General features: G+C 39.1%; 1 protein-coding gene across 3 annotated transcripts in view; it reads right to left on the reverse strand.

Annotated features, from left to right (window-relative positions):
- LOC124878076 (rapamycin-insensitive companion of mTOR-like) overlaps nucleotides 1-17,043 on the reverse strand; it is a 34,070-nt gene extending 17,027 nt beyond the window's left edge. For all 3 annotated transcript variants that reach the window (XM_047381844.1, XM_047381843.1, XM_047381845.1), the window contains exons 1-16: nucleotides 16,959-17,043; nucleotides 16,786-16,833; nucleotides 15,080-15,177; nucleotides 10,325-10,389; nucleotides 9,614-9,745; nucleotides 9,359-9,422; nucleotides 4,980-5,106; nucleotides 3,467-3,636; nucleotides 3,088-3,155; nucleotides 2,849-2,916; nucleotides 2,655-2,737; nucleotides 1,085-1,172; nucleotides 740-830; nucleotides 589-655; nucleotides 416-496; nucleotides 193-293 (exon numbers count right to left, since the gene is read on the reverse strand). In XM_047381844.1, the coding sequence (XP_047237800.1) occupies nucleotides 193-293; nucleotides 416-496; nucleotides 589-655; nucleotides 740-830; nucleotides 1,085-1,172; nucleotides 2,655-2,737; nucleotides 2,849-2,916; nucleotides 3,088-3,155; nucleotides 3,467-3,636; nucleotides 4,980-5,106; nucleotides 9,359-9,422; nucleotides 9,614-9,745; nucleotides 10,325-10,389; nucleotides 15,080-15,177; nucleotides 16,786-16,833; nucleotides 16,959-17,007 (1,400 nt within the window). In that variant the 5' untranslated portion in view covers nucleotides 17,008-17,043. The remainder of the gene's footprint in view (nucleotides 1-192; nucleotides 294-415; nucleotides 497-588; nucleotides 656-739; nucleotides 831-1,084; nucleotides 1,173-2,654; nucleotides 2,738-2,848; nucleotides 2,917-3,087; nucleotides 3,156-3,466; nucleotides 3,637-4,979; nucleotides 5,107-9,358; nucleotides 9,423-9,613; nucleotides 9,746-10,324; nucleotides 10,390-15,079; nucleotides 15,178-16,785; nucleotides 16,834-16,958) is intronic.
- Between the last annotated feature and the right edge of the window lie 1,446 nt (nucleotides 17,044-18,489).

Below are 18,489 nucleotides of genomic sequence, written 5' to 3' on the forward strand. Positions count from 1 at the left end.
TGTGAACTAAGTATAAAAATGTCTTCATTGTTTTGTTTCAACATATCAGCCTCATCAGGGTCATTTAGCTTGCCGGAAACAAAACGTGATAAGATGTAAATTGAATGTTTAGTGTCTAAATATTTCCGGCCCTAATCCCACCTGTTTGTAGTAATAATGGTTCCCGTGAGAGGAGAAACAGATTGTACTCACAGTCGTTTCTCTTGGGGGATGTCAAACGAGGCTGCCATGTTGATGAGGGTTGGAAGGCAGTGTAAGTGGTGGCTATGGGAATGAGGAAGAATTGTGTTTGCCTAAAGCAAGAGAAAACAGGCAAAATGAATACAAATTATTGCAGTAATTCTTTATATCAGGCATCTCTTTAAAATATATATAAACAAATCTTTGTTTAACATGAACTAAATATGTATACTACCATGTGTAAAAGCTCTCCCAGGAGTATAGTAGCTCTGATAGCAAGCTGGTCATCGTTGCTGGTTACAACTTCCACAAGACCCTAAAGTAGAAGAAATATAGAGCGGAAATGAGGGCATGGCACAAAAGATACTCTATTAATTGTTAAACAGGCTAATAAAAAAATCACCTCACCTCTAACAGTCCACTGGAGATGAAGGCAGAAAGGACAAATGCCAGGTAGTTGTCCATAAGGTCAGCCCTAAAGAAGCAAGCAGAATAAAATGTAACGACTCACGTAAACCAGACAACTGATGTTAACCTCAATCTATTTCTGTTCCCTTGCCTGGAGCGCGCCCGATGGGGTAGGATAACTTTAGCCTCAGCAGCCACAAACCCATCAGAGAGTCTCCAGGTGTCCTGGAACCTGGCAGGATCTGAAGCACACAGCAGCAAAGATTAGTCCAAACTGTGTAGGGAACACATGGCCATGTTCAGGGGCAACAAAATCCATTTTATGCAGAATATACAAGTAGGGTTAATCTCATGATCAGGACGAAGAAACTAACCTGCAAATTTACTCTTTACACTGTGATACATTTTCCTTAGAAATGCATTAATATACCTACTGAGAGGCAAAATGTAAATGAACTTTGACGATGTAAAAAAAAAAAAAAGGATGAGTCCTCACCAACACTTTGGAGAGCCTCCATGAAGTCTTCAGTAACAATGGGCACAGGAAGCCTGAATATCTCATATAACACCTCCAACAAGCATTTCTGCAGCACAAAGCACATTAAAAGGATCTGAGATTTACGTCTTGTCTCAAACTAAACAGTTAAACAAGACCAGGACAGCTAACTTCAATATAATACTGTTACTGCTGTTACAACTCAGCGCCCCAGATCTCAGGAGGCTGAGATCTTTCGGAGTGCAGGGGACACTCCTGAGGACCTTTTATGAATCTGGTGGCATCAGGTCATCTTCTAAAGTGTGTTATGTTGGAGCAGCAGCTTATCTACAGTTGAGATAAAGCGGTAAGACAAGCTCATCAGGAAGGCCAGCTCTGTCCTTGGATGCCCCCTGGACACAGTGCAGGTGGTGGGAGACAGAAGGACTCTAGCAAAACTAACATCACTGTTGGACAATGTCTCCCACCCCATACATGAAGCTGTTGCAGAACTGGACAGCTCCTTCAGTGACAGCCTGGTGCATCCTAGAGCACAAAGGAGCGTTATCACAGATCCCTTCTCCCGGCTGCTGTTAGACCAGGGGTGTCTGAACCTTTTGACAGATGGGTCAAAATGTTTGCGGGCCCAAAAAATATAATAACAAAAACGAATGTTAAAAAAATCTAATTAATTTACACTTTCTTCCAAAGTCTACTATAAACTATATATGTAATATTTTCATAAAAAATTAAGTAGTCTGACTTTTTTGGAGAAAAGGGATGTGTAAGTCATTGTAGATCCAAAACTTTAAAAGAGTTTTGCACATTTGACATTTTTACGAGAATGGCATCCAGTTTGCAAATATGGATTGGCTTGAAAAAAATACATTTTAGTAAATTCTCAGCAATGAGCATTAAAATGAAATAAAAGGAAATATGGATGAACCAAAGTGTGCGTTTGAGTAAAGGTCACTGGATAGATGGTCATATTTACCCTGAAATTAAAGTGCAAAAAGTGGGGTTATTAAAAGACAAATACTGTGTGTTGTACCTAACATGTTCAAGATTTTACCGCCATCCACGTTCCCATTAACTCTGACCAGCTGTCCCTAATTAAGAAAAGCCCCACCCCCAAGAAGAGGATGCCACCACCACCTTGGAGATGTTTGCTGAATCCTGGACCTGTCTGGTGTGTTGGTCTGTGTCTTTGGTCCTCGTCATGCCTCAGAAATTAGTAAATAGTTTAGTATTTAGGTGAATTCTGAAAGCAACTGGGTATGCTGGACTTTGTTCGGGGATATTTAAATAAAGGGAGCTGAATACAAATGCACGTCAAAATTCTACATCCAATATCCCATCATCTATGAACAACATCCCTGCACTTGCTAAATAAAAGCACCCCATCAGAAGGATGCTGCCACCACCATGTTTTATAGTGTGGAAAGTATTCTCAAAATGAAGTGGTGTGTTTTTGTTTTGTAGCTTTTTGTATGAAGGACCAAAAGTTGTGTTGCAGATAAATAAGATACCGTATGTTTTTAAATCAGTCCTAATTCTTCATGCATATATTTGGAGCTGTTTCAGTACTCACCCTAACCTCCATATTTGGTATGCAAAGTAAGCCAATTAAAGACTGGATTCCAGAATTCCCAACCTTGCACAGGTTGATAATTCCTGAATTTAAAAAAGAAAGAAAAAGATTTTTAGATCATGATGCCCTCAGCAAATAGGACTTTTTCTTCCTGAAATAATTATATCTCTATAAATGATTATATGTTCTCCTACCAGACCAGGAACGAAATGCAGCGACTATTGCCATCCTGCTCGACAAGAACCTGGATTCTCTGTCCTCCCTGTAATAACATAAAAACATGTACATTCAAAACTGGACATTTCACCTACAAAAAGCATCATAATTATCACCACAAGGCAGAAAAAAAAAAAAACTAAGAGTTTTCTTAATAATCCCCTTCAATAAATAATAAACACCTTCACCCTTTATAAAGTATAAAACACACACTTACTTGAGTTGTCCCTCAGCTGTGTCAGCGTTATGTCGATAGTGGAAATCAGTGAAAGGTGCGAGGATTTGCTGCAGGACAGAGCACAGAGTACAAAAATACAGATTAAAAAAGAAGACGATTAGTTTTCATTCACTCTAACATTCGTAGCAGCAGCCTATCGTATACCACTTATGCACTACGATTGGTGTCTTCATCTAAAGCAGATTTTTATAGACAGTGGGGTTTAAGAGGAAAGGCTGTAACTAATTACTGTAAACTCAAAGAGATGGGAGCGGGTGCGGGGCAAAGATGCTAATCTCTAATGGAAACACTTCCATCGCTCGGTTTAATTAATATACAACAGTTTCCACTGGGTTCACATCCATGCCACCACATGTACCTCGAGCTCGACGTCAACACGCACGTACTGGCGGGTGCACGGGTGGTTGAGCAAGTGGAGGACTGTGGTGATCAGGGCCTCGTTGATCCGACTAAGCTGACAGTCGATGACGCTTTTAAGGATTGTGCTGAGACCTCCACGTTTGGCCACCACCTCTGGGTTCTTCAGGGCTACGGGAGCAGAAAGCGCAACGAAAGAACAGTTCACAACAAGTTATACTGTTGACAGTGAAAGAGTTTATGAAATGGTAAACACGGGTCTTAATTTCACATTTTGTCACAGCTGGTAAAGAGTCAGACTGTTTCAGGATTTGTCTCACTAATCTATTCTGTTATCAAAGCACAATTTTCTGCACCTTCTAGTTGTCAAGTAAAGGCAACAATCTCTGTAGATTTAAAATAAATGGCTTGGTGAGAAAATACCAGATTCTAACTTAGAAAACTTGCTGCTTTAGTTCTATTCAGTGACTTTACATGTTCAGTTTAGTGTTGTGCTGTTCCTCAGATTTGAAAAGCAAGTGATACAATAGCCTTACATACACTCTGAGGAACATCAGAACCAACTTTAAATTATCAACAAGCAAAACTATTAGGGTCTCTAGTCGATAATCAGCAGTACTGAAGTTTTCACTGACTCTTCACAAGAATGTGACAGAAGACATTTTGAACCTGAAGGATAAAAAGGAACCATGCAAGTGCTGTAGCCTCTCTCTCTCCTTTCAAACGTTTCTGAAAACTACTTTTCTCGGCTACATTTAACAGCGGGTAGGAGAGGCTCTTCCACATACTCATCCTTTGTTTCGTTCAAGTTCCACCAGGTGTGTTCGTTGGAAAAAAGCTCGATCTTCGTCTCTTCAAACCACACGGCTCCAGTTAAAGTCCCAGGAGCATTTAGCAAACTCAACATGTTTGTGAAAAATGTATTTTCCCGATATTCCCCTATAGCAATAGATGGGCATGTAGATATCATCTAATGGTTGCTGATGAAGACTTGATGACCCCTCTTTGCTGCAGAGATATTTTTTTACCTCCCCTAACATCCTCGACAGTGTGCATGGTGGCAGGATCAGTCTGAGTCTTAAACGTTTTAATAATCGCTCTGACTGTATCTACAGGCAACTGACTCACAAGGATCTATGCACATCTGAATGAGTTGAATGGCACGTTTTCCCTGTTAAAGAGAGGCTAAGGGAAACACTGAGTAATAGACCTGATCAACTCAAAACAGCAACAATGTCCGAGGTTTTTACACATCTTTACTAGGGGTGCCAATGATGATGGAGGTCACTGTAATTCATCTGTTTGAACCACCTGAGTCAAACAGGGACACATCTAAAACATGTCAGACAATAACGACCAATCACCAGAATGGCCAGCCTTGGCTTTATGTCCCTTCAAGAATATGTAATGCAAAACACAACCAGAGGCTCCCACTGTCCCCTCATAGTGTACCAGTGTGCAGAGTTAAAGATGTTTTCCATCCGCGTGACGACTGTCCAACTAATTGTCCTCACCTAGCTCACATATGATGGCAACGGCAGCACGAACCATGCGATCCCTCTCCTGCAGTCCGTCTGTACCCACAGCTATCAGAGAATTGGCGACAGAGGTGGGGAACAGCATGGCGTTGACAGTGATTATCTGCAGAGGGAGAGAGAAAAGAAAAGCTCTTGATAAACCAAGAAATATAAAGGAAATCTCCTTTTACAGAGACCAGATAATATTTGTTGATTTGACTAAAATCTATTTAATTATTTTGTTTTTATGTGTCCACAGACATAAAAAAAGATTTTCATAATGTTTGAGATCCTAATATGCTCCATTTACCTGGAGCTGAGACTCAAGTACAAAGCTAAACTGTTCCAGTCTGAAGAATAAACATATGGTAAATAATTTCTTTTAAAAACACACTGTGCCCTGACCTCACCTTCAAATACAAATATAGATGCTTCACATTTAATACTGATTTTCTGTTTTATTTGCACTGACCTGTCAATTTCCATTTTTTTTTCCTATAATACAAAAGATGCAAAATGTGCAGCTGGTTCTTTGATATTGCAAGTTTACACCCATTAATTACAAGATTTTCCCCATTTACGCTTCAAGGTATATGCTGTTGGTTTGTAGGTTTTTTTTTTTTGCTGCTTTTGATAAATACGGAAAGAAAACGTTTTGTTGTCATATTTGATCTGCTGATCCTACATCAGAGCCAGTCATGGAAAATTTGCCCAGTTTTGATCTCTGGCCGTTTTATTGGTGCATCTCTAACCAACCAAAAAGCTTTAAAAATACTACATTATACTACTGTACTACAAAAACAACAAAACATGATCGAATGGGTGGCCAGCTCCTCCATAGCCAGCTCACTATTTATAATAAGTTGTCAGACTATATGAGAGACCAAAAATGACAAAATTAAAAATAAATATGTAAATAAATAAATACACATATAAATAAATACACAAATAAATGTATAAATAATTAAATGAATTAATATAAGAAGAAATAAATACACATATAAATGCATAAATGAATATAAAAAGAAATAAATACCCCTATAAATGTATTTATTTCTACTTTTATTTATTTCTTCCTACATTTATTTCTGTATTTCTACATTTCCACATTTATTTATTTCTGCTTTTCTGTCTCCGTATGTTAATGAGGTGGGTGGTTCTAACATTTGTCTTCAGCACCATTGGTTAGAATTGTGTGTATGATCCTGCTGTTCTGCCTAGACTCCGGTACCAAACTTCTTTTGCTAGGCACAATGGAGGGTTCTCTTACAGCCATTGCCAATGATTTAAGGTCATTGGTAAATGATATTGACCAAAATGAACCCAATGACTACCTCCATTTTCGTTTTGCACGGGTCATGGAGGATTTCAATCAGCTTCAAGCTGAGATGGATGTGGAGGTTGACTCCACTATATTAGACAGTCTGGAGGAAGTTGGTCGCCAACTTACTTCGGTAAAGTTAGAAAGATATTCACAAATTCGGTTTTCCGGATCAATAACTCATCAGCGGAACATTGCCTCTAGAAAACCAACACCTCTCTGCAACCACAGCAAGGCAGACAGTGAGCTACAATCGTATTTTCCTCAAAACAAGCCTAACACCGCGCTGGGAGACTTGCATTGGTCTCTATGCAGAGCTCGCTGCTCCTCAAATGCGCAGGGACCGTCGGCAAATTGCAACACCAGAAAAATATGATGGAGAAATATTCAATAAAGTCGCCAAGGAGAGGTGTATTGTCATTAAAATTATTGTATGTGTATGTGATCTCATGTTTTTCATACTACATTTCTTGGATTGGAAATTAATACTTAAAAAAAATTGGAATTTCCCAAAGACTATAGCCTAAATAGCCAAATATTCAGTAAAATATGCATAAAATGGTCAATAACTTTACTATAGGATGTTGTAGTGCCAACAAACTCATAGCACAAATAGATCACCTCATCTTGATCATACTACAACTATTACTTTAAGAAAATGTACTTAAATTGTTTTTTTGTCATTTTTTAACCATTAAAATAAGTATAAAGTGGTCAATAACTTCACTATAGCCTGTTGTAGTGCCAACAAACTCATAGAACACATAGAGCACCTCATCTTGAATCTTTTGAATAAACATAACATTGCCTTTATTGATGCAGACTTGCTTATACTGATAATAACTCAGTATTACAACCAAATAATATTAAATGTTTCCTTTACTGTTTGCAGTGTGTCACAACCTGAGGTCAGACACCATTACATGAGCACACAAAAAAGTCTTATTTTATGTCATATGCAATATGACATAAAATAAAATCACAATGAATAATAAAAATCCCAATATTAAAGAAGCCCTTACAGCTGCACACAAAATCCTGTTCGCCTGAATACCATTTTCTGTCTTGTTTCTTGCATTTTGAGGGAGACTGCAGTGGGAATTGCCTGTGGTTTTCAGTTTTTTATTTGTTAAAAATGTGTGACACATCCAATAAATTTCATTCCACTTCACGATTGTGTCCCACTTGTTGATTCTTGACAAAAAATTTGAATGAATCTTTATGTTTGAAGCCTGAAATGTGGCAAGAGGTTGACCAGTTCCAGGGGGCCAAGTACTTTCGCAAGGCACTGTATCTGTTACTGCTTGTTTGCTCCTCAAAATATAACAAATAACACATTGTTAATTTATTTATTAATGTATTATGAAGCTACTATACATAAAATCATAGTTTAATTGAAAATACTAACTAGAACTAAGATATGTCATTCCAGTTAAATTCTTCTTTTGTCAGTGAGCAAGTTGGAGTGATGTGGAGCCTGCAGGCAATTCCCACTGCAGTCTCCCTCATAATGCAAGAAACAAGACAGAAAATGGTATTCAGGTGAACAGGATTTTGTGTGCAGCTGTAAGGGCTTCTTTAATATTGGGATTATTATTGGCTATTTAGGCTATAGTCTTTGGGAAATTCCAATTTTTTTAAAGTATTAATTTCCAATCCAAGAAATGTAGTATGAAAAACGTGAGATCACATACACATACAATAATTTTAATGACAATACACCTCTCCTTGGCGACTTTATTGAATATTTCTCCATCATATTTTTCTGGTGTTGCAATTTGCCGACGGTCCCTGCGCATTTGAGGAGCAGCGAGCTCTGCATAGAGACCAATGCAAGTCTCCCAGCGCGGTGTTAGGCTTGTTTTGAGGAAAATACGATTGTAGCTCACTGTCTGCCTTGCTGTGGTTGCAGAGAGGTGTTGGTTTTCTAGAGGCAATGTTCCGCTGATGAGTTATTGATCCGGAAAACCGAATTTGTGAATATCTTTCTAACTTTACCAAAGTATGTTGGCGGCCAACTTCCTCCAGACTGTCTAATATAGTGGAGTCAACCTCCACATCCATCTCAGCTTGAAGCTGATTGAAATCCTCCATGACCCGTGCAAAACGAAAATGGAGGTAGTCATTGGGTTCATTTTGGTCAATATCATTTACCAATGACCTTAAATCATTGGCAATGGCTGTAAGAGAACCCTCCATTGTGCCTAGCAAAAGAAGTTTGGTACCGGAGTCTAGGCAGAACAGCAGGATCATACACACAATTCTAACCAATGGTACTGAAGACAAATGTTAGAACCACCCACCTCATTAACATACGGAGACAGAAAAGCAGAAATAAATAAATGTGGAAATGTAGAAATACAGAAATAAATGTAGGAAGAAATAAATGAATGTATGAATACATAAATGTATAAATGCACAAAAAGGAGAAAATAAATGAATAAATAAATACATTTATATGTGTATTTATTTATTTATAGGTGTATTTGTTTATTTATATATTTATTTTTCATTTTGTTATTTTTGGTCCCTCATAAGACTAAGAGAGCCTTTAATAAAATATGACACACCAGAACGCAGTTGCAAGTTTTGGGAGTGTAAAAACTCCTGTAAATGTTATATTTCAGCACTATTTGCAGTAAACAACTGTAAGCTTCACATTATGGAGAACTGTTTGTCTTCTAATAGGGCAAGAATACTAATTAATTATTACTAATTATTTTAACCCGATTCTAAATTTTTCAAATGAAAAAAGCCCTGAAAACATTCTGTTATAAGAGGAGCACATAAGTTATGTTGCTGTCTGTGCAGCCAATAGTCACTGTTCAAAACCACAGCACTGTGTAAAAGGTTTACTGTAAACTACAGAGAGAACTATAAATAACCAGGGAGGCAGACAAACCTTCTGCACTGACACCACTGCTGACCCAAAGGATTGTTCTGATGGCTCTGTGCTGACAAAAGCCTGTGCAGTGAGGGTAAATTCCTCCACTAACAAGACAACGACTACCCTGAATGCTTCCAAGGGTCGGATATTTACATATACACATCTCACCTTTCGGACAAGCCGTAATGCCTGAGTCCTCTCCCCCTCGTTGCTTTGCTGGATGTCAATGCATCTGTAACAACCAAAAGAAGTAATCGTCGTTAAATCAGAACCAGACGAGTAAGTCAACCAAACTATTGCACAGGCTGTCACAGTGAAACAGCACACTTTATACCAACAGAGGCATTTTCAGAAAAAAAAACTGACATAAAAATAAAAAAAACAGATGTGACGTCATCCAAACCGATGAAAGCAAAATCTTACCTGGAAATTAAATAATCCACCTGCAGTCTGAGGACCTTCTGCAGCACATTGGTGTCTCTAATAAGATAGCGGAGTGCCCGCAAACCTGCTGCACGCACTTCCTTGGCCTCATTTAGAAGAGCTAGTCGTAGACTAAGATTTAAAAAAACAACAAAGATCTCTTAAATCTGCAACACAGATAGCTTCACAGAAGAATAGATCAGTCTCTGAATGCTTTATAAAATAGTGCTGCTTCTTTTCATGCAGCCACTATATGGTGTAGATTTTAGGACATCCTCAAACATCCGATCGAACGGCTTCAGACTTCTGACTGAAAGGTCTCAGAAAAGGTGTCAGATTATAAAGACTCTTGCGGCTCAGAGAGAAAAGGTTTGTAACGACGCCACGGAGCCTGAACTGTTATTGGGTGATGGTATTAACCTTACGTACTGCAACCGTCACAACACTGATGGCGTATTTGCATCACCTGCAGCCGGCTTTTCTTTGTGAGGCGCCAGAGTCTGAGACTGTATAGTCTGATGCCTATTTTCTGAGACCTTTTAGTCAGAAGCCGTTCAATCTGATGTCTGAGGATGTTTTCCTGACACCTGACGATGTTCTAAGATGCAGTTTCAGGAATTCAATTTTACAGGAACACCCCTCCTAAGAATGTACATAGTACATATGGATTTCATATGGATTTAAAATGCAGGATTTCCAAAAAGTACGCACCATACAATGATTTCTTCATATGTAAACCCAAAGCTCTCCTCCTGATGTCCAATGCTGCAAAGCAGCTGAAAGACAGAAAAAACAGAAGATTAAACTGTTGTCAAACAATGAGAATTTAATCTTAAGAACGCTTACCATACAACTGCTAGGTTAATATGAATCTAACTTTTAAAAGCCTCTTATTGTCTTTAAATGTAGATTATATCACATTTATTTCCATTAACTATTCTGGAATACACTAAGCTTCCTTGAAAGGATAGGACACAGAGTAACTCATCAATTATGACGATAAAAAGAAACCAACAGTTGCATTATTGACAGTACAAGACAAACTGAGAAGAGGTCTCCAGGGTTGTTTTCTCAGCCGGTTGTAATTATTCTTTCACATCCACCCAGTCACTTTTTACAAAGACACAACTTTCCCTTAAATTCATCAGCGACAACTTTTATCCCCAAGAGGGGATATCACATGAAGAACATTTAAGGTGTTTAAGAGATAACTTGATCCCAGTTTTATAGACCGGTTCCTGATCAGTAATTTAGCTAGTCAGTTTGCAAATACAAGGCCTCAGTCGGATATGTTAAAATTAATCCCAAGGAAATGCTTAAAAAGTAGTTCACTTCCACTGCTTACTTACCAATGATGTTCAAGGCGCTAAAGTTTTGTTTTTTCTTCACAGCATCAGATATTGTGTCAAAAGAGGGAATTTCTACTATGTGTTTGCAAACTGATGTCTGTTTCCTTGAAGAGGAGCTATGTGAAGTGACGGGTCAATGTTAACAGTTTTAATAGGACTCGTTGATAATACATCTCATAACATATATCATTATGGTTACAGGAAAACATTTTCTGTTGTGTGGAACCGATGGAGAAGGTTGTGATCAGGCTTCATAAACTCAGTGCTGGTGTTTGAACACCATAATATTTAATGATTAGTAGTCCAGCTGCTGTCTGCAGCAGAAAGCAGCCATTATCTAACAGTGAATGGTATAGTAAACAGCAAAAAAAAAAAAAAAAAAAAAAAACATTTGTTAGCTCGACAGAATAACGTGTGTTGCATGAAGTGGTACAACTGTACTGCTAAACAGCACTCAACAGCTTAAGGCTGCATCTAACGATTATTTTGCTACTCAATTAATCTATTGACCGTTTTTTTCGATTCATCGATTAATAATTGAGTGGAGCTACAGTTATGCCACATGAGGAGTTCTGGATAGAGCATATATAGATATATCTATCTGTATATAGATAGATATCTTTCTCTCTTTTTTTATCTCTCTCTCTCTCTCTCTCTCTCTCTCTCTCTCTCTATATATATATATATATATATATACATTTGGTTCAATTTTAGTCTAATGAATGCTCTGAGTGGGTTGTTCTTTGAGCAAATGGCATGTTTTAGAGTCTGTATACTCCAGTTAACGATTATTCTATAACTAAAATAGTTGACGATTACTTCAATAATCATACTACAACTATTATAATAATTGTTTCAGCCTTACAACAGTTGCAAACAATCAGATTTTTAATACTCTGATATTTATTGATGCTCTCATGAAACCAACAGCAAATATAACAACTTTAACCGCACTGTTAGTTTATGTTACTATCAGAGTTTATCCCAATAAATGACAGTTCTTATAAAGATAAACAATACAACAGTTGCCCATTCCTAGGTTGAAGTTGACAAAATCTCAGACGGTACAACAGCAATAGGTGTCATGAGTTGGGTTTCCTCACGGAAAATGATACAAATCAATTAAATTGTTACAAAGGGAACCACAGGCTAACACGTGGGATCGGATCAAAACATCGCTACTTTTTTATGCTGCCCTTTCAACCAGCAACTACCCTGCATATGGCTACTAAAGTCAAATAATGTTTGCTATATTACTCTGATGAGGGTGATGTCAGTAGTTCGGCACACAGGTTGTAAATACGAAAGTAAAAGTAATAATAATAATGACATGTTCGGGAGCGAGTGCAGCTTCTTACCTCCACCACGTGTTGTTTAGAAGTTAATAAGCTTTCATGAATGTTTGTGAAAGACACGTAAAATAAGATAGTAAAACCAGATACTTTTCAATAATTACATTAGTTGTTTTTTAATACCTCTGGTTACAGTCCGGCTATTTGCATCTGTTTTACAAACGAGGCGAGCCCGGACCATACTGTTTCGCTTTCGGCAAGAAGTTTAATCTTTAGCAGTTCCCTCACAGGGGGTCAATAACAGGACCTCCCATGGGAATCAGCTGTCAGGTCAGGACCAGCAATAACTTGAACACGCTGCATATGCAAAGCAATTCTGTCCCTGAGCAAAGGATGCTGCTATTTTAGAGCTGCTAATGTTCTCAAAGGTTTCCCCAGAGAACCTGAAAGTGCGAACCAGTGTACCACTCCATCAGAGCAGCTCAACCTACCATGCTATACTAATTAGCTATCAAAGCTGGGCCTACAATACAGCAGATGGGATAGGTGGTGAGATGGGTTTGGGGTGCAGATTAATCTAGCTCTGAAATCAGAGAGTAAGTAGGAGAAGAGGAGGAGGAGATGGGGAAAGAACTGCCATGTGATGCTCTCTGTGGGGGGTTAGGTCACCCCAGCGGTACTGAAACCCTTATAAGGAATCACAGTGATAGTGCTTCAGGATTAGTACACAGACACACACACACACACAATGGCTAATAGCCTCAAGTCAGTCGTAAACAAGAGTGTCAGGCTTTCAGAAACAGAAACAAACTCACCCACAGTGATCTGTGCACAACAAGGCCAGCTACACAATTCTCACTAACTGCAGAGGCACAAACAATTGTTTACGATCCATTCATAGCTGACAGTTAGAGGCAAGGCAGTGAAAGGCAGTGGGCTGACAGAGGGAACCAGCAGGAATCAGAGTCCAAGGTCTGAATTACCCGGTCCTGTATAGACTTCTGAGATCTCTGAAGGAGGCGATGGGGAGCGGAAACAATGTTGGTCAAAGCAAAACCAGCTGCTAGGATAAAAATAAAGGGATCATTTATTCATCAAAATATATCCGTTTCATGTTTTTCACCCAAATCAAAAAAGCATATCAAGCATACCGTTCATTGTCAAAGGTACTCAAGTAAGAGTAGTTCTACTTCAATATATCTGTACTCAAGTAGATGGAAAAAAATTTGTCATCCAAAAAATTACTTAAGTAAAAGTAAAAAATAAGTATTTGGTAAAAAGGCTAATCAAGGTGGGGAGAGTACTCAGAAATTAAAAGAGTAGTGTTCCTTCAAAATAAAATGACTCAAGTAAAATAAAACTACTCCTAGATCCTGCAGGAAACTGAAACAGTCTTCATAAAGCTGGTCAACGGAGGGAAGCATGAAGTGCTGTAAGATTTCCAGGTAAACAGTTCTACTTTCTTTGGAACTGATGAAACATGGAGGACCAACACCACTTGTGTTTTGGATTAGGCCTCATTAAGGCTTTTCCACCAAAGAGGTTGTGGTGCTTAACCAGGACTGGTGCTAGAGGCAGTTCTTAGTGGTGTTCCGTAAAAGCACTGGTTATTTTCTACCACCAGAGAGCCCAGTCGGAGCCATGTCAATATGTCACTATAAACCTCTCACGTTCCGTTTTTGTTTGACCTTCCTCCTGTTTTATTTTGCGATTTTGTGACGTATCGAAGAACATGGAGACAATTTATCCACACAACTATTATTTATCCCAGTATCCCTGCAAACAGATACCTTAATATCACCACATTTGTTTATTAATGCTGTTTTAAACAACCAGCAGTGCTTGTGAGCGCTGCAAAATCCTAAAACCTGATCTTTCACGCTGACCAGAAACTGGAAAACAGGAGTTAAACACAGCTTTAAGAGCAAGATCTATTAACGCCACCTGGCAGTTTAAAGAACTTGTGTGTGGATTCAGGAGACCGTGCAGAAAACCGACATGCTGAGTGGGTGTGATGCATGCAACAATCGCGCAGAATGTACATTTCGCTCAACATCACAGGGAAAATACACGATAGAAAACAGAGGTTTTTTAACTTGATGATAGCCATGACAGACATAAATAAATCTCAGCTTGCTAAAGCCACAGAGCTACTCTGGATGCACATTTGATTGGAGTGCTTTCCCATTCCTAGAGCTCCTGTTACATTAACTTGTCAACATCACAGTGACCGGCACAGTTAGACCGACTGGCTGCAACACCCAAGGTGAGAGGATCTAAGAGAGGTCAGCGGTGACAGAACAGAGCAGGAAAAGCTGATTGGTCCTAAAGGTTCTTATCAACCAAACAGATGTTTGGAACAAGACGAAACAACAAGCTCTCCTCGTCAAATTAGCCATGTTGGACATAAGTAGCAGCACTGTATCCCGTCACAAAGACCACGTCTAACACGATTATGAGTTCTTCAGTTTCTGGATGAAACGTACTCCTTCTTTGGGGGATGTGATGGCGGCAAACAAGAAGCAATTAGTCTGGAATGCTGATTTAGCATTTGTGTTCTTTTGTCGGTGTCACCTCCTTTCTCATACACCAATCAGCAACACTGAAAAGCATTTAGGAATGTTTTCTATCACTGACAGATTTGGGCATGGTTATTTTGAAAGTGCAAAAAGGCTGTTAAAATTCGCCAAGATGAGACGGTTTTCACATATTCTCTTGACTTCTTTAAATGTCAACCAAAACATTGGTTTATAATGCTTCAAACAGATCTTCCACCAACTTTAACTGAACACTGACATGGTGCAGAATAACATGGAAAAACCTACCTTGATGAAGTTGTTCAGGTGGCCAAGCTTTCGCATGTTACTGACTCCGTGAGATTTGGCCACATTTTGGAGGATTTCACGGAGGTTTTCAGATGGTTCTGCGTGGGAGTGGAAATTGAAAATAAGCGTAACTAACAGAGAAAAAGATATTCGGCCATATTGTCATATCAGCTGATGGACCGCAATAGCTTTGTTGGAGGAACGAAGGGGGCTCTACTGGCTGAACTAAATAAGTGTGTAAAGTAAAAACAAGGTCGAGGAAAGCAAGTGAAATAAAAGAGCAACACTACAGCAACAGTTAAATGTTTTGTTGCCAGTTCCTACCATGTATGTGATAGGAACTGGTTGGTACAAAGGATTTTTTTTTTTTTAGAAAAAAAAAAACATTATCAAAAAATCTCAATAGGTCAATGCTCATTTTAATTAAATTGAATGAAAGCATTGGAAAAAAAAAAAAGGAATCATTAAAAAAAATATTAAGTTTTCTGATTCATTTTTTAGTTTGGCCAGCAAACGTTTATACAATACCAATATTAGCAATTTTTCTCCAGTGTAAAAAGCTTTAATAGTTTTGAAAACACTGCCATTTTTTCTTTCCCATTTAGTGCAGAAAAGAGATGTAACAATCAACCTTTTCCATGCAGAGATTTGAATTTTTTTTTTAGGCTCTTTCATAGATGAAGTACTGCTGAATCTAAATTATTATTATTATTTTTGCATATGACCTGCCGATCACCAGTCAGAGCTAATCTGCGTGAATTGGCCGATTCCGATCTCAGGCAGAGTGACGGGTGCAAACAAGCAAAGCATGAAAAATGTTTTTCTTAATTTAAAGAAGTGCTATAATATGTTATACAGGTGTAACTGTTCGATTTAGATGAGCACTCACTACTACTAAGGATGAAACAATCCATTTATGCAAATAAAATCTATTTTCCAAACCAACATGAAAGGATTTAACAAAAGGTTCCGATTTTGGCCCACTAATACATTATGATAAATTCATGGATTTCAGATAAAAGCTCAAAGATGTTCTTCCACAATCCTAGTGAAATATCAAGTTATTGCAGTGCAATAACTCATTTAGAAATTTGAGATGAATGAGCAGCTCGTGGATTAAAACACCTCCATTCCCTAATAAAAAGGACTGAATCGTGGCAGCAGTCTCTCGCCGACATGACTGCAATTATAAAATCATCAGGAATGTGGGTGTCCAGAGCGGCTGCTCCGTGTAAACAAACGGCTATGTTGCGTTTTTGCTGCAGAAGTAATTCTGACCTGGCTCAGCAGCTCTCGGAAACACCTTCCTATGCACCAGTATGTCGCACGGAGCCAGGAAGACGCCCGGTTTTCAATGCAGACAGTCACGACTAATGCACGAAAACAATACCACCAGCTGTCCGACCAAATAACAGGCTGCAGTGCCCAGTCACACCGATCAAAACAACAGCGCGGCGTCATGGCTGGTTAGCTGCGGCAGCTAGCTGAAGCTAACTCAGCTCGTTTTAGTTAGCTCGCTACTGCCGCTTGTTATCATTCGTTAGCAACGGGGTTATGCGAAAAAGAAAGAAAAACATGGCTGCAGCCGAAACGCAAGTGCATATGTAACAGAGTTTGGTGGTAGAGGCGTTGTGTTTTCACAAAGTTCTCTCATTCATCTTCAACATTAATCGCTTTCATGGTGATGAGATGAAGCCTTTGCTTACCTCTGCTCAGATCCAGCGGGACGTTCTCCTCCCCGCTGTCATTCCGACCTGACAAAAACACACACAGCGCACACAGTCAGACACCATTCCGGGGCCATTACCTGCACGGGGACTTCTCTTTTTACAGTATGTCGCTGTTACAGCTTTCAATGAATCGACTTTTTCATGCTCACCCCGCATCCGAAGACTCCGGATAGGACGGCCGCGGAAGCTGGCCGCCATGTTTCCAGGAACATACACAACACCGGAAACTTCGTGCCGTCTCGCGAGAATACAGACCCCAAAAGTCAGACGCAGTAGATCCCCGCCGGCCGCCGCAGACCCGAGAACAAGCTCGTTTAATGCCCTCCAATGTGGATAAAAACACAAATCTGACCTGGCAACTGTGGGGTTCTCTTTCAGCGGGAGTTTACGTAATAGCAAGGGGGCCGTTTTTAAATACGATTTATCACTAAAGACAGAAGAAGCAGGTTAAAAAAGTATCACTCAGTATGGTCATTTCTTTTTCGTCTGCCTATAATTTGCATAAACAAAAATATATCTAAATAATGAAATCACTATCAGCCAATACATACTTGTCTGTAATTATCAAAGGATATCCACATTTTAATGACTGATTTAATGGACAGCACGGACTAATTTCTCAACAATGTGCATTATTTACAAAGGACTAAACCATATCCACTCAAAATCTCAAAAGCACTTTGTTTAGGTTTCTGTCTCATGCAAAATTAAACCAGAAAATATTCAGCACAGACGATAAAGCAATCAAAAAAAAAAAAAAGAAAAAAAGGAGAATGATGCTGAATAGCCTCTAATGATATTATGGTCACGCTTTGTGAGAAGGATAAGTTCCCACCATGTTTTATTGTCGGGAAATTAAGCGAAACATGTTGGTGGCATTGTCATGCTGTGGGGATGTATTTCTTCATAAGGACAAGGAAGCTGGTCAGACTTGATAGGAAGATGGATAGAGGTACATACAGAGGAATACTGATTGTAAACAGTTAGGGAAGACAGATAGAAAACACTTGAATATCAGGCGGAGGTTCACCTTGTCTGGTTTAAGTTTTACGTGTTAGAGTGGCCCAGTCGAAGTTTAGACCTTAATTCATAAAATAATTTTTGGAAAGATTTGAGAACTGATATTCATAGACACTCCCCACTCAATTTGACTCTGCTTGGGCAAGAGGAATGGGCAAACATTTCAGTCTGTAGACGAGTGAAGTTGGTAGAAATACCTCCAAAGACTTGGAACAGGTAGTTGTACATGCACCTATGATTTGATTTAGCATATGTGAATAAAATTACATTTCACACATTGTAAGAGCCATTCATTCATTCCTGCTTATTCCATAGTGGGTAACGGGGGAGCTGGTGCCTATCTCCTGCGAGAGGCAGGGTAGACCCTAGACAGGTTGGCAATCCATCGCAGGGCAACACAGAGACATACAGGACAAACAATCGTGCACACTCATTCACACCTAAGAGACCAATTCCTAGGACACCAATTTACCTAACAGTCATGTTTTTGGGGGGAGGAAGCTGGAGTACCCGGTGAGACGCCACGCATGCATGGGGAGAATATGCAAACTCCATGGAACTACAGGACCCAGGACCTCCTGCAAGGCAACAGTGCTACCAACTGCACCACTGTGCAACCCCATCGTAAGATGCCTCTTCACAGTGATGCACTACAACTAA

Source organism: Girardinichthys multiradiatus, chromosome 12, assembly GCF_021462225.1.
Source record: "Girardinichthys multiradiatus isolate DD_20200921_A chromosome 12, DD_fGirMul_XY1, whole genome shotgun sequence".
In the NCBI taxonomy this organism is placed as follows: domain Eukaryota; kingdom Metazoa; phylum Chordata; class Actinopteri; order Cyprinodontiformes; family Goodeidae; genus Girardinichthys; species Girardinichthys multiradiatus.